This window comes from Lonchura striata, chromosome 2 (genome assembly GCF_050655825.1).
Source record: "Lonchura striata isolate lonStrDom1 chromosome 2, ASM5065582v1, whole genome shotgun sequence".
Taxonomy (NCBI): Eukaryota; Metazoa; Chordata; class Aves; order Passeriformes; family Estrildidae; genus Lonchura; species Lonchura striata.
Window position 1 is genome coordinate 45,612,643 of NC_140704.1, and position 14,010 is coordinate 45,626,652.

At 46.9% G+C, this 14,010-nt stretch overlaps 1 protein-coding gene across 1 annotated transcript; it reads left to right on the plus strand.

Annotated features, from left to right (window-relative positions):
• Positions 1-411: 411 nt before the first annotated feature.
• On the plus strand, positions 412-8,453 carry CLEC3B (C-type lectin domain family 3 member B). The gene is made up of 3 exons (XM_021540459.4): positions 412-891; positions 5,508-5,606; positions 6,916-8,453. The coding sequence occupies exons 1-3, from the start codon at positions 786-788 to the stop codon at positions 7,314-7,316; spliced, it is 606 nt and encodes a 201-aa protein (XP_021396134.2). The 5' UTR covers positions 412-785; the 3' UTR covers positions 7,317-8,453.
• Positions 8,454-14,010: the final 5,557 nt, after the last annotated feature.

Here is a 14,010-nt window from a genome sequence, read left to right on the forward strand (position 1 = left end):
TAGGCTGCAGAGCTGCTCAGCACAGCCCAGCTGGTCCGAGAAGTCAGGCTGGGAACCTGCAAAGGGGCCTCGGGGAGAATGGCTTTGTGGAACATCTGATCCCAAGTCCCACTGGAGATCCCATGGAGAAGCAATGGTAGCAGGACGGCTCTACCAAAGCCACAGCGGGACTGCTTTTTAGAGGGGTGAGAGCCACCCTACACTCTGAGGGTGTAGGGGTGCTCAGTCCCCCCAGCCGCTCCCTCCGCCTCTGCTGGTGCCGGCACATCCCTTACGGGCATCCCTTACGGGCATCCCTTACGGGCATCCCTTACGGGCATCCCTTACGGGCATCCCTGCTGCGGGGACCGGCGGCCGCTCTCTGCTCCCTCGCCCAAGCGCTGTTTCGCACCTCGCGGTGCTGTTGCCATCGCTGATACGCGAGATCAAACTCGTGGCGTTGTGCTAAAAGCCAGAGGAAATCGTTCCAGCTAGACTGCCTGCCTTTCCTTATGTTTAGCTTAGCAGACTGACGGTACATTCATTCCCTTTTTTTTTTTTTGGATAGGGTTTTTTTTTTGTTTTGCTTCTTTTTAAGAAAAACAAGCGGTGTGCTGAGCTGCAACCCCTGTGGGAGGTGTTCAGCCTTGGCCGGAGCCGCCCGAGCGCCCCCGGGGCCGGGAGGCTGCGCTGGCCCGGGCTCAGGCTCAGGCTTTCTGGGACAGCCATTCCTGACTCCAGCCGGTGTCCGGGCGGCTGTGGAGGGCAGAGCCGCGGCAGCTCCGCTCGGACCCTTCGGCAGCGGCATGGCGCTCCGCGGAGCCTGCCTCCTCCTCTGCCTCCTCTCCCTCGCCCAGGTCGCCGACCAGCAGAACGGCAAAGCCCGGCAAAAACCGGCCGCTTCCAAGAAAGGTAAGGGGCAGCGGCAGCTTCCTTGCAAGGGAAGACTTGCAGGGCTTGGGGGGGTTGCTATCAGCCCACTCGTCTGGGTATTTAACAGTGCCTTAGTGAAACTTCACTAAAAAACATCGAAAAACCTAATAAAGCGTCTTCCTCTTCCCCTCCTCCGTGGGAATGATTGTGCATCTCTTCTGTAAAATTGTGAGGGTATTGAAACGGTTTTGGTGGGTTCCTACCTTGAATAAATTTGTTGGGACAGCTTAGTCTGAATTTCAGAGGAAATGCCTTTTCCGTGTTCCCTCTAAGGTTCATCCCAACCTTTTCCTCTAATAAACTCTCCCTTTCTAAAAATCCCCTCATCCTTTCTCATTCATTTTTCAGAAGCAAGTAAGTGGCAGATGACAGACAATTTTGGAGATAAGAGCAGGCAGAAAATACCCAAGCCATTAAGCATCAACAGGGTTCTTCATTTAAAAACCGCTGGCCTCGGGTGTATTTCACACCGGACACGAGCTCTGACTATTCAGGCTTGCCAGACAGCCGTGCACACACGAAGCTGCCTGGGTTTTCTATTCCCTAGTGGGTTTGTTTCTCCTTTGCTTCTCCTGTTTTTCTCCTGTCCCATCCTTAACTCAGTGCACATTAAGTACAGAAGAAGGCAGGTGAGGTGAAGAAGCAGCAAGTGAACTTGCCTGCCTGCCTGATGTGTCCGACCGCAGCCGCGCGGGCTTGGACCACTCCTGGCAGGCGCTTTCCTTCTTGGAATGAAGTGGGGAGCAAGGAAGAAGCATCCCTGGAATTCACTTTGGCCAGTCTGCTGTCTACACTCACCCAGTAGCTATTTTTGTCAGATTCCGTCCTTGAGAAATTTCTGCCTTTTCTCCCATTAGATCTTTCTATGAACTCACAAACTTAGCTGCTTATTCCACATCTTATTCTGCAAGACATGGAATAACAGAAAAAACAGTCTGACTGTTTTCCAAAGCAAAAAATACCCCCTTAGGCTCATATAGGGAGGTATTAGGAGAGAGACATTTCTTAAAGAAATCCTATTTTTCTCTAGGTGTCATTGCAACTGCTTTTGTAATCAATTAGTGACAAGAAGGTGGGAGAAAAATCACCTCTTTGACAGGAAAATTTGGCTCTGATTTAAAAACTTTTGAGGGGGGTGTCCTGAAAATCAAGCCATTTAGGCCAGCTGGTGGCAGGTTTTAGTCATTATTTCTTTTCAAATGAGAGGTCATATTTTTTGTGGAGAAAAGGTAAAAACCCAGCAACTTGGCATTTTTTGATCAGTCCCATCTAGCCCCATAGGGGATCAGCTGCCCTGCCTTTATTGGAAACTTTCAGTATTTATTGGCTAATATTTTTCAGATTTTTACCAATGCCAGAGGGTAGGAAAAGAGGGAGAAAAATACTAAAAATCCCCTGTGAAATTCCTCTTTGCGCATCCCAGCCACCACAGGGGCCAGGGCTCAGACACTTCTGCTCTGAACAATGGCAGGATGGCCTCATCTCATCCTCATCCAGGCATCTATCCTTGAACTTTGCCTGGGAGGGTCAGGAAGAACAAAGCCACTGGAGGATTGGGGTGTTTGGCTGGATTTTTTTTTTTTTTTTAATCTATGCAACCAAACCACAAACACTAGAAAAGAAAGCACTGGTTTAAGCCAAGCTTTTTATGTTGTTTTTAAAATTTTTTTCTTTTTTTTGGTTTTTTTTTTTTTTTTGTAATTATTGCTTACATTTGGATCTGCTTCAGAATGAAAGATGATGCTATTTCAACATGAAAAAGCTGAACCACAGTATTTAGAAAATGCTGAGACAGCACATCTACTTTGCCTGCTGTTGTGGTGGTTTTGCCCCTCAAAGTGCTGCCCAGTTATTGTTCTAAGCACAGTAGCTCAGCAAACTCTCCCTGAGCCCAAATGTCTTGGGGTATGGATGGGATTTGCCCTTGTCTGGCAGCTCTGAAGGTCTCATCCAAAAGAATGCCCAGGGGAGGCAGGCACTGGCACCCCTGCATGGGCAGCATTGACACCCCATGCCTTGAGGGTGCAGGCATCAGCCCGGGGGAGGTCCCCTTAATCACAGCTGGTGGGGTGCTGGGATCATGGAAGGGAGCATCTTTGCGTAGCTCTCACATGTATTTCTAAGGCAACTGGAGACAGAAGTCAGAGTCTGGATGCTTAATTCAATGGGTAGGGAGTAATTCAGGCTTCTCGCCTAATGCCACTTACTACCCAGAATTTCAGCGTATTCTTGTCTGGGTGTTCTTCCCTGAAAATGCCTGTGAATATTTACACAGCTGTAAATACAGTGGATGTGTTCACTCTGCTCCTTTGATCCAGGGACAGACTGCAATATAGGACCTGACTGTTCCACTTCCTACCTTTGAAGAAATGCCTGGTGTTGGAAGAAATTCCGGTGGCCAGGGAGCTTTGAGGACACACATTGTGAATCAGATCAGTAGTCATTCCTCTGGGGGACAGAAAGCTGTTTGGATCTCCAGGCAAGGCTAAGAAACATATATAAATATCCAAATTTCATACAGGAATAGTTAAGATATTAAAATTAAGAACAGAGGGATTTGTTTGTTATTCGGCATATAATTAGAACAGGTGAGAGTTCCCACTTGCAGCTTTAAATACATCCTGGCCAGGGTTTCAAACCAACAGACTATTTTGACCCACAGTTCTGTGAGTCTCCTTTTGATCTTGCCTCTGCCCATACTTAATCCTGCTGCTCATGGTCCTGCACAGGGACCCACTCCAACTCCCATGGGATCATGGCTTCCATCACTGAAAACCCAGACTGTAAACAGGCTTGATCCCAGGCTTCAGGAGATGAGCCTTGAGGAAATGACAGCACTGAGACAAAAACCCGTGGCAATAAAAGAGACAACACAATGTCTGTTGATGTAGCCATGGTCCTCACTTTATAGCTGAAGGCTGAGTCAACCAGTCGTGGTTCTCTGTGAAATATCCCAGTGAATGCAGTTCTGTAGGAACACCTTGTGGCTCAGGATTTGGAAGTGAGATACTGAAAAGGGACAGGGCTGTTAGGTAGTTATCAAGGAGACATGTCACCTTTCATGGCAGGGACCCTCAAGGTGGGAACTCACCAGCAAACCCAGCTGGAACACTGTAAGGAGTTCTTAAGCAAGACTCATTGGCAGTGTCCTGCTATGGCCTTTGGATGTTACTTAAACCTTAGAATATTTGTTCTGCTACAAGACAGGCTTGCATGGGAAAAAACCCATGATTAATTAGCCATTTCCCACAAAGTGTTTTCATCAAAGGCAGCAAAATAATATCTAGTGCCTCAGTGTTAAGTGAATCCATTAAAGTTAATTGAGCAATGAGTAAAGCTGCTTAATGTTCTCCTCCTGATGTGTCTGGCTTTTCATATTCTTGGCACCATGTAATCTTGGGTTGGTGGTTTTGATCTGTACCCAGGCTGCTTCCCTACTTGCCTGCCTTGGTGCCTCAGATCCTTGGCCCTCAGGGAAGCTCCTCCTACTGCATTCATGGGCAAACTGTCCCCTTTCCTTTCAGTCCAGCAGAACTACTAGATGCTTTCAAAATGAGGACTACCAGATGCATACAAGGGCCTCAATGTCTGATCTCCCACCACCTTCAAGATGTAAATGGTCCCTTTGCTCCTGTCTAGGAGAAATCCAAGTACCAATTAATAGCTGATTGGAGCAATTGCAGAATCAGCACACCTAGCAAGATGTAGGCTTTAAGAGCCACCTCTCCAGCCAAAGAGGTGTCTTCTCACAGCAGGAGAGCAGCTTTGGACAGTGCTGAGTACCTACACCGGGGGTGATGAAGGTAGAGATGGGCAGAGGCAGCTGTGATGGTCTAAAGGATGGTGTGGTTGGTGGGCAGAGGCTGGTGGCTGGTGGTGCAGAGGCAGATCTATTAGAGTTAGGATCTGCAGCCCTTCCAGCCCCTTCCTGCTGAGCATCAGCCTGCTGAGAAAAGTGCTTTCCTACTTAACCCACCAATGACAGCAGACAAGAGGTAGGTGCAGCCAGGAGTGCACACAGAGAACATCATGTGTTAGGATGTTCAAGGGAAGCCAGGAGAGTGTGCTGTGAATAGAAAGAGAGCATGTTTTGAGGAATCTGAAACAAATAGATCCTGTTCATCATTAGCTTCAAGTTGCCCACAAAAATTCCGTGTGTGTCAGGACTTCTGTTCAGGAGGGGTGTTCCTCCTGCATTTTGGGAGCTCAACCCCAGTGCAGCACCACCCTTGATGACTGCTCTACACAGGGGTGCCAGAGACAAGCTTGCACATAAGAGTGCTCATGCATGTGACCTCTTCCCCAGCACTGCCAACCCAAAGGATGACCCCTGCAGCTGGAAGATGCATGGGGTCCACAGTCCCAAAACACGAACCAGGGAAACAAGGTTGTTACTGATAGTGGAACCAGGCTGGCAAGCAAACAGCACTCTGATGGATGTGCAAGGGGACACAGGCGCCGACTTCGTGCATTCCTTTTGTTTATTCTCCTCTGAGGGTAAAAAAAAACATGGAGTTTTGATGATAGGAACAGATTTGGTTGCCTCCCTTGGGATACAACCAATATTTGTGCTCTTTCTCTGATTTCTCTAACAGATGGTGTGAGCCTCAAAATGATTGAAGACCTGAAGGCCATGATTGACAACATCTCTCAGGAGGTTGCTCTACTGAAGGAAAAGCAAGCGCTCCAGACAGGTATATGGCTTGTTGAAGAGCACACAACTTTTACTTTGAGAGAGGACCTGCTCATAAAGTGGCTGCAATTGCTCCACATGTCTTGATGAGAGATGCCCAAGCACCCCACAGCAACAAGCCCACCATGGGGAGAGAGGCTGGAGATCTAAGCAGAGTGTGGGTCTCTGCAATTCCTCTGGGCTGGTGAACCTCCTCGGGCAGTTAATGCCAGGAGCTGTGCAGTGTGGGCCCCCCTCTTTATGTGCTTCTCATCTGGATATTCCTGTGATGCTAAGCCAGATGTTCATTTTCCTTTATGAGGTGGAGGGATGGGATTTGGATTAGTCTGTGCTTTAACCAAATGCAGCTTACTCTTTTGTCTGAGCCCCAGTGAAATGGCAACCTGGTCTCTTATACACACCATGCTATTGCCCAGGGAACTGCACTGTGGGTCAGTCCTACTTCATTAAACATACACAGAGGACAGTCCCAAAATGTCCATCTTCCAGATGTGCTCCATAGTTATTGTGTAAACTTCACTGACATCAGTAGGAGTAGAATTTGCAAAACATGAAGCAGAAATGAGATGAAAATGCAAATTAAGGAGATTTTTCTCCTTAAAAGAAAAGGAACACAAGCAAAATCAAGGCTTTAGTTCCATGCTCACATTCATTGAGAAGTAATTGGTTTGGATATTAATGTGTGGCTCTGATTAGGTATTGTTTGGCTACAGTACCCTGCACTCTTAAGGTTTAGAGCTTAAAGAAAAACAAAATAAATTTATATCCTTAAAACTAAAATCAGAGGCAAGTAGAAATTTCCTCTGAAGACCTCGAGCTATGCAAGCGCAACGCTTCTGATCAAAGCTTATTAAAAAAGACTTTTTTTTCCTCTTGCATAATTAAGATGATTTAATTGGCATGCAGGCTTTTTTCCCAAAACACTTCAACACCCAGCAATGCCCATGACAAACCATATTTCCAACAAATTCATCACAGAAGGAGTAACACTGGCTGGGGAAGAACAAGGCCAGGGGAAGGTGCAGGAGGACCACGTTGTGCCTCTGCTCCAGCAGCAGCAGAGCCCAGAAGGGTGGCAGGGGCACCCCAAAAATCCATTTCACCCAATGATTTGCAGAGGGAGAGGGCACATCCCCATGACTGTGTCCCACCCTGCACTAGGAATCCTGTGCTGCTAAGGGTCACTGTGCAGCCTAAGAAAGTTTGGAATTTGGCCGCTGCATTTGCTGCTGCTGCCTCTTCCTGGGCACCGTTTTAAAACCAAATTCTCTTTCTATCTTTTTTATTCTGTTTGTGTGGTAACCTCTCAGTTTGCCTGAAAGGCACCAAAATTCATCTGAAATGCTTTCTGGCATTTTTGGAGACCAAGACATACCACGAGGCCAGCGAAAACTGCATCTCTCAGGGCGGCACGCTCAGCACGCCCCACAACGGGGAGGAGAACGATGCCCTCTACAACTACATGCGCAAGAGCATCGGCTCGGAGGCCGAGATCTGGCTGGGCCTCAACGACATGGCCGTGGAGGGCAAGTGGGTCGACATGACAGGCAGCCCCATCCGCTACAAGAACTGGGAGACTGAGATCACCACCCAGCCCGACGGCGGCAAGCTGGAAAATTGTGCGGCTTTGTCGGGGACCGCCAATGGCAAGTGGTTCGACAAGAGGTGCCGAGAGCAGCTGCCTTACGTCTGCCAGTTCATGATTGTGTAGCGGTGGGGCCTCCCCCTGCTCTCCCAGCCCGGTCTCCACCCTGGGCAGCAGGATGATGAAGCTGTAGCTGTGCATACGCCTCCATGTGCATCTGCACACCCACACGCACGTGTTCACTCCGTAGAGTCACCCTTTGCAAAGAGATTCGCTGCGGCTCGCGGTTATAGAGCCCTAGAGCATTTCCTTTGGCCACATCCAGCCCTGTTTGCAGCTACACTGCTCTTCCTAAGGCACGATTCATAGATATATATTTTTTTACACAGGGAATTTATTAGGACAGCTCAGTTGTTCCAGCAAAGAACCAATGCAGCAGTCCAGCCTGGTATGCAGCTGCCTCGGCTGCCTAGGGCTGTCCGGAGTGTCCTTTCCCATTTTGCTGAGCTTTCTTGGGACACCAGTATAGGCAGTTTCTGCTTTCTTTTCTTGTTTTGCTTCCCATAAGCCCTGGCAGCAATTTGTGAGAGTTCCGTGTTCCTCACAGTGTTCAGTTCAACCTTTTGAGGATCAAGGTCCTGCCTCAACAACCAGAGGGAGCTGCTCCTGCTTTGCATTGAGAGATGCAATTGGGCTTATTTGGTAGGGTACCAGGGCACAACTAGTCAAATTACATGTATGAATGAATCAGCAAGTTACAGGCATTTTTGGCCCTCTTCTCACCAGCCAGAAGCCAGTTTCACTGACTTCAGTGGGGGAGCAAGACCCACTGCCAGATCCTTTGAAAAAAACTCCCATCAAAATCTTTATTTGTGCTGCAGTATCAAGGGGAAAGCAGCAAAAACTTGGAGCATAGTTAGTCAACAATATTACTAGAATTAGATGTATTACATAAATAACATAAATGTAATACTCTTAGGGAGTATGTTGCTATATAAAAATAACTATATATTTTTAAAAGCCCCAGGACAACTCACTACAGCAGCTTCAGGAATGACCTGATCTGTTTACATGACGGGAATCCAGATGAACTAGTCCAGTCTTTGCTGGTTCTTGGCAAACATAAATCTGCTGAGCACTGTTTGTGCCAATATAGTCATGCCCAGCTGAAGGTCTGACCTCAGTGATTTTTTACTGAGAAGAGGTTTAAAGTAAAAAAGCAAAACAAAACAAAAATAAAACAAACAAACAAACAAAAAAAAACACCAAACCACAACAAAAACAGTAATGGTGGGAAAGAAGTGCAGATCACCCTGGCAGCTTAACAGAGCTTTTCTGGCTTTTGGATAAAAATGTCAGTGGTTCTTTTCAGTCCAGTGCTTAGTAATAACCCCTTCAGTTTGGATCACACACCCTGCGCTTCCAGGTTGGAGGTGTCAAGACAGGATCCTGCCCGTGGGACAGGTATTCCAATTTGCTTTTGTGTTGAAAAGCAGCATGGTGGTAGGTCTTCCAAGCCATCAAGTCTGAGCCAAGCTGGAAACACACACACACACACAAATGCAGAGTGCACGCTTCTGAGGTTGTCACTATTGCCAAACTCTCCGCTGTTCAAATGACTATAAAATAAAAATATCTCTATATCTTGCTGAAAGAATGGAGTTGTGTCAATGTGATTGGAGTGCTTTCTTCTACTTGTCTTTCTCTTCAGAGCAGCTCCAGGGATATATCTGAAGGAGATAACAAAGGCAGAGGGGAAAAGAAAGGAAGTGAAAGCCTCCCACCCTGTAATAAGTTTTATAGGATTCTCCCCCTCCTGCCCTGTTATCATCTCAGTCACATGCTATACACAGGATACAGGCAGGGAATCCTTTTATAGGAAAGTAAGATTTCCTTCCTTTCCTCCCTTGCTGCTGGGAAATTTCATTCTGAAATACAAGCTAGCCCAGAAGGAAGGTCCCTCCCTCAGCCCTGTTTGGCAGCAGTAGTGGTGCTGAGGGAGGTGGCACTTCAGATCCCAGCATGGAGCCAGTCCTTCCCAGGCTGCCTCCCACTTCCTCTGCAATGAGCAGAGCTGCAGTGGCACCAAGAGTCCCTCTCCTTCACTCACTGAGGTGGTGATGACTTCTCTGGCATCCCATGTAGGAGAGAGGACCATCCATGTAGAAGACAACGCCTCACACCAGTCTGAAGTTTTGGCTGCTGCAGGACTGCATGTGAAGTTAGGTCGCTTTTGCACAGCCCTTCAGTGAGCTTTACTTTGGATCCTGCTCCTGCCATTTTCCAAGACTCTCTGCTGTAGGTCATGATTACACGCTACAAATCAGCTTGTCTCAATATAAATCCTCTAGTTCCTTTGGCAGATGTTCCCTCCATTATTTTGAGATACACATGAAGGCAAAGCAGCAATGCTGGAAGCGTTGCTGGCTTTACTCCTGACTGGTCATAAAGCACAAGGTCTTAAAATACAAATGTGTGGTTGGAGAAATAAACAGGGCTTTTATGGAAAGAGGAATAGTGTGAAAGCCATGGACTCTGCAATGCTGAGCTTCATGGAAGTTGTGGGTGCTAGAGCTGGACCATCTTGGTATGGAGTGTGAATCTGAAAAACAGCCATGGAGATGGATGCCAAATTATATTCCCAGAGAGGACGTGAAGAAGTCAGTCTATCAAATATAAAAAATAACAAGTCACTCTCAGCAGATTTCTTGCTCATATCTCTCTATCAAAGCTAAACTCCTGCCAGCACCATTCCTCATAGATGTTTTGCTCTTCTGAAGCTGGGAGGAGCACAGGGAAGGGTGGCTTTGCCCCTGCTGTACTTGTTGGATCCAGGATGACAAAACTGACCTTGTCATTTCAGAGCTACATTTATAAGTTTCCTGTTATTCTTACAATTTTCTTACTGTACAATATGAGCTACAAATTTTCTTTGAAAAGCCAAAGAGGAGGAACTTCTAGAAGATTCCTCATCCTTGCTTACCGCAGCAATGTTATTTTATGTGTTCAGTCCTGTATTTTGTGGTCACAGGGACGGAGGGATTGAATGGGGGACAGCTGCTGGCTGCCTCCACAGGGAAGCTGTCCTGAGCACATGTGGACCATCTGCTGGGGGCCAGAACAAGCATCACTTTTCGGATCTTCCATGTAATCCTTTGGCACTCAAGCAAGAGTGGAACATCTGCTGTCCATGAAGTGTGGTCTCAACCACAGGTTTGCAGACTAACGGAAAGAAACCTCAGCTCTTCCCCGAGGAAAAGGAAATGTGGAAGCGATCATGTCTGAAACAATGTATTGTGATGCCTGCAATCCCTAATGAACTTCACATGTTATTAAAAATAGAGGATGTTGTATAAGACCTTGTGCCACTGGTGGCACTGTTCAACTGCCTGTGGCTCTGTGACAGAGTAAAGATGAAACATGAAATGTACATATATTTATAAAAAAAAAAAATTAAAGTTACTGGGTGAGCCTATAGAAGGAGTGAGTTCCCTTAGCGCTACACCATCCACAGCTGACTTCAACAGAGCTGGAACCCCACTGATGGCCCCCGCCCCAATTCCCCCTGGTCTGGAAGATCAGGACCAGGTCTTTGCCTGAGTCCAGGAAAATACCAAATGGTTCAGAGTGAAATGGTTAACCATAAAATAGGTAATGCCTTTCTTAAGGCTCTCACCACAAAGGCCAGAACAGCACAATATTCACATACCTCAGCAGCCAGGTTGCTTTTGGCTTCAGTCAGTGAAAGGGCTGGATAGGCAAAGGTGGGTAACATTTGGGAGTTGTGAGCCAAAAGATTGTTTTGGGCCTTGAACAGTTCTGTGGGACTTGGTAGTCCTAACAAGAAACCCTCTTCTCCTTGTGCATGCCCACCCAGGCTGGGTGCTACTCGGAGCAGAGGTTCTCTCCACATGATGTGCACCCTCTCCCTGTCACCCTTTGCAAGGAACGGTCCCTCAGCACCTCTGCTCTTGGCCGACATGGAGGGAACCAGCTTCCCACCTCTGTGGCTGCAGAATGAGACCATTGGTAGAATGAGCCTCAAAAGGGAAGGAACTCCTCTGCCCCTGAACCACTGAGTCTTGTGATTCCTATCAGCTTTACTGTTCACTTCTGCTCCTGTGTAAGCACTGAACCCCACTGTCAGCCTCTTCTTTGACAAATAAAATAAAAAGCTAAATTAAAGTTACATTTCTCAGAAGACACCATAGACAGGACAGAAGCACAGATCTATGAGATTCAGCAAACGAGGCTAAACCAAAATACCCCTGGGAGCAGAAATATAAACCTGCAGGGGGGATGGGGTGTCACTAAACTAATGGAGAGCATAAAAATAAATTCCTTGGGGATAGATGACAGGATATCAAGCGATGGTGTACAAAACAAAACAAAACAAAACAAACAAAAAAAAAGATGGTTTATTGCTTTTATATGTAGAAGCACCCAGAGGGAGTCCAAAGGTAACAGCTGGGGACTGTTCCAAATACAGCTGAAAACAAATCACAACTATTTTAGCCACACACCCAGCAGCCTCTCCTCTCTGTCCTGTGCTGTGCAGACAGGTCAGTGTCTGCATCACCTCCCTGTGATTCCCCTGTCCTGCAGTGCTGGATCCTGGGGCCATCCAAGCTGGCAGCAGCCACAAGGCAGCCCAGTGCCTGCAGCATCCATCCAGGAAGGAAAGAGAAACCCAAGATGCTGTGCTGCCATGAGGTGAGGCCAACTGCTGCTCACAGAACGTGGCTGCTCTCACCTCAGCCCTTTTAGCAAGGTGGCCCCGAGCCTGAGGCAGAGAACACAACCCCTGAGCTGCTTGGAGAACGTCTCAATAAGCTGTGTTTAGAAAACACTGTTTGGGAAGCATAGCAGCTTGTAAAAGAAAATGCAGGAGGGAAAATAAAACCTACAGCCCCTACTGCTTTGCAGAAATGCTCCACAGACAGTTTGGTTTCCCACTGCAGTGTCAGTACTTCTATCACACCCATTAACAAGGATCCCAAAAGTGAGGTCTCTGATATACAATAGATTACCCTGTTTCTATGTTTCTCAGGACTAGTGAGGCCACATCTTGAGTGCCAGGTCTAGTTTGTGGCTCCCTAGTACAGGAGGGACATGGACCTAGTGAAGTGAGCAGGGAAGTAGAACAGATTTGCGGAACTTCTGTGTGAGCAGAGAGCAAGAGGTGAGACTGCCCAGCCTGGAGAAGAGAAGGCTCAGGGGATCTCATCTTAAATGCATGATGGGGAGGATAGTGAAGACAGAGCCATGGACACTAACTGAAATACAAGAAATTCTGCTTAAAGAGAATCCTTTTTCTTGCTGAAGGTAGTCAGACCCTGGCACAGCCTGCTGAGAGAAGCTGTGGAGCCTTTATCCTTGGAGATACTCAAAGCCTGACTGGATATGTGGCCCTGGTCAATGGGACCTTGCTCTGAGCAGGAGGTGCAGCCTCTCCAGAGGCCCTATCAACTTCTGTGCAAACACAGACACTGAGCAAGGGATCCTACCAGCATAATTTATTCCTCTTCTACATTCACAGGAAAAAAACAGGCATTTCAGGAGCAGACAGCTGACCTCAGACACCTGATGGACGAGCTGTCATGTAAACGCCTTCCTACAGAAAAAAGTTAGCAAGAAAGCCAATTAAATAATCCCTTGTGGGAAGTGATTTCTACACTGTAGTGCTGCCAGAGCTCTAGATACTAACTAGGTCTTGCTGCTCTGCCAAGTGTGATCAGCAGACAAGAGCTGAAACTTCATTTAGTTATTCAACTAGAAGGAAACTGGAAGCAAACTCCACCAAATCACCAAAAAGCAATAGAAATATATTTTTTTAAACTATGACATGTCCAATCCAAACACTCAGTTCAGGAGTGCATAGGTGAAGATGTGAATCAGGTATGTGAAACCATAGTGAAAGATTTGCGTTACTGTTAGAGCAGGACAGTCCAAGGGCAGCATGAATTGCATCTGGATTCATGTGCAATGTGGATATTGCTCTGTCACTGGGAAGGCTTTGATCCAAAACCCCTGAGTGTCAAGCCATGCTGACACAGGGGATCCAGACACCAGGAGATGGACAATGGCACAGGTCCCACCTATACAAGCACCAACACACAGGTGCTGCAACACACCTTTATAAAGGTAGCCCTCATAATTTTTCTGCAATACATCAGAGCAGAAAGCCAAACCACCAAGTGACCTTAAAACAGTCACATTTCAGGAAACACTCCAGGAATTGCTCTGATTATAAACAGGGTTGAACAATTGGTTCCATTTAAGAGTGAGGACTTGGAAGGAGCTGTGTGGGTGGAGTGCTGTGTACCTACAGCGAGAGACTGACAAGTTTTATACCCAGCCTGGAAACTGAACTTGCTTTCAAAAAAGAAGAACAGTTAGTGGGGTTTGTTCCTAAATAAAAATGTATGTGCCAAAAAAGAATGCAAACACAGCAAGTAGTTGTAGTGTATCACTGGAGAAAGGTAAACACTCCTGAAAGCATAGTACTAGGGAAAAACACACAGGTAAAATACAGAGAGCTTGAAAATAGCCAGAAATCATCATTAACTTTGCCTTCTTTTAAACATTCAGAGGAATTGTTTGCCAGCCTATATGAGTAGCCTGTTTTTAAGCCTGCTGAAACTACAGACGTGGGTAGTGTTCACAGCCAGATATAAAACCACCCCATGACTTTGATCAGGTGATGAATGTCCATTAAAGGAGAGCAGACAGCCCTGAAGGCCACACTGCCGTGAGCAAAGCAAATATTCAGCCTTTGATTCGTGTGCTAATGAGGGAGCTGGGATGACCCTGGAGGTCC

What these genes read in the sequence shown, in the direction of transcription:
- CLEC3B (XM_021540459.4), top strand. Translation starts at nt 786, where the DNA reads ATGGCGCTCCGCGGAGCCTGCCTCCTCCTCTGCCTCCTCTCCCTCGCC. An exon ending in ACCGGCCGCTTCCAAGAAAG is followed by an intron (nt 892 to 5,507) that starts GTAAGGGGCAGC and finishes TTTCTCTAACAG; the next exon opens with ATGGTGTGAGCCTCAAAATG. An exon ending in AAAGCAAGCGCTCCAGACAG is followed by an intron (nt 5,607 to 6,915) that starts GTATATGGCTTG and finishes GTAACCTCTCAG; the next exon opens with TTTGCCTGAAAGGCACCAAA.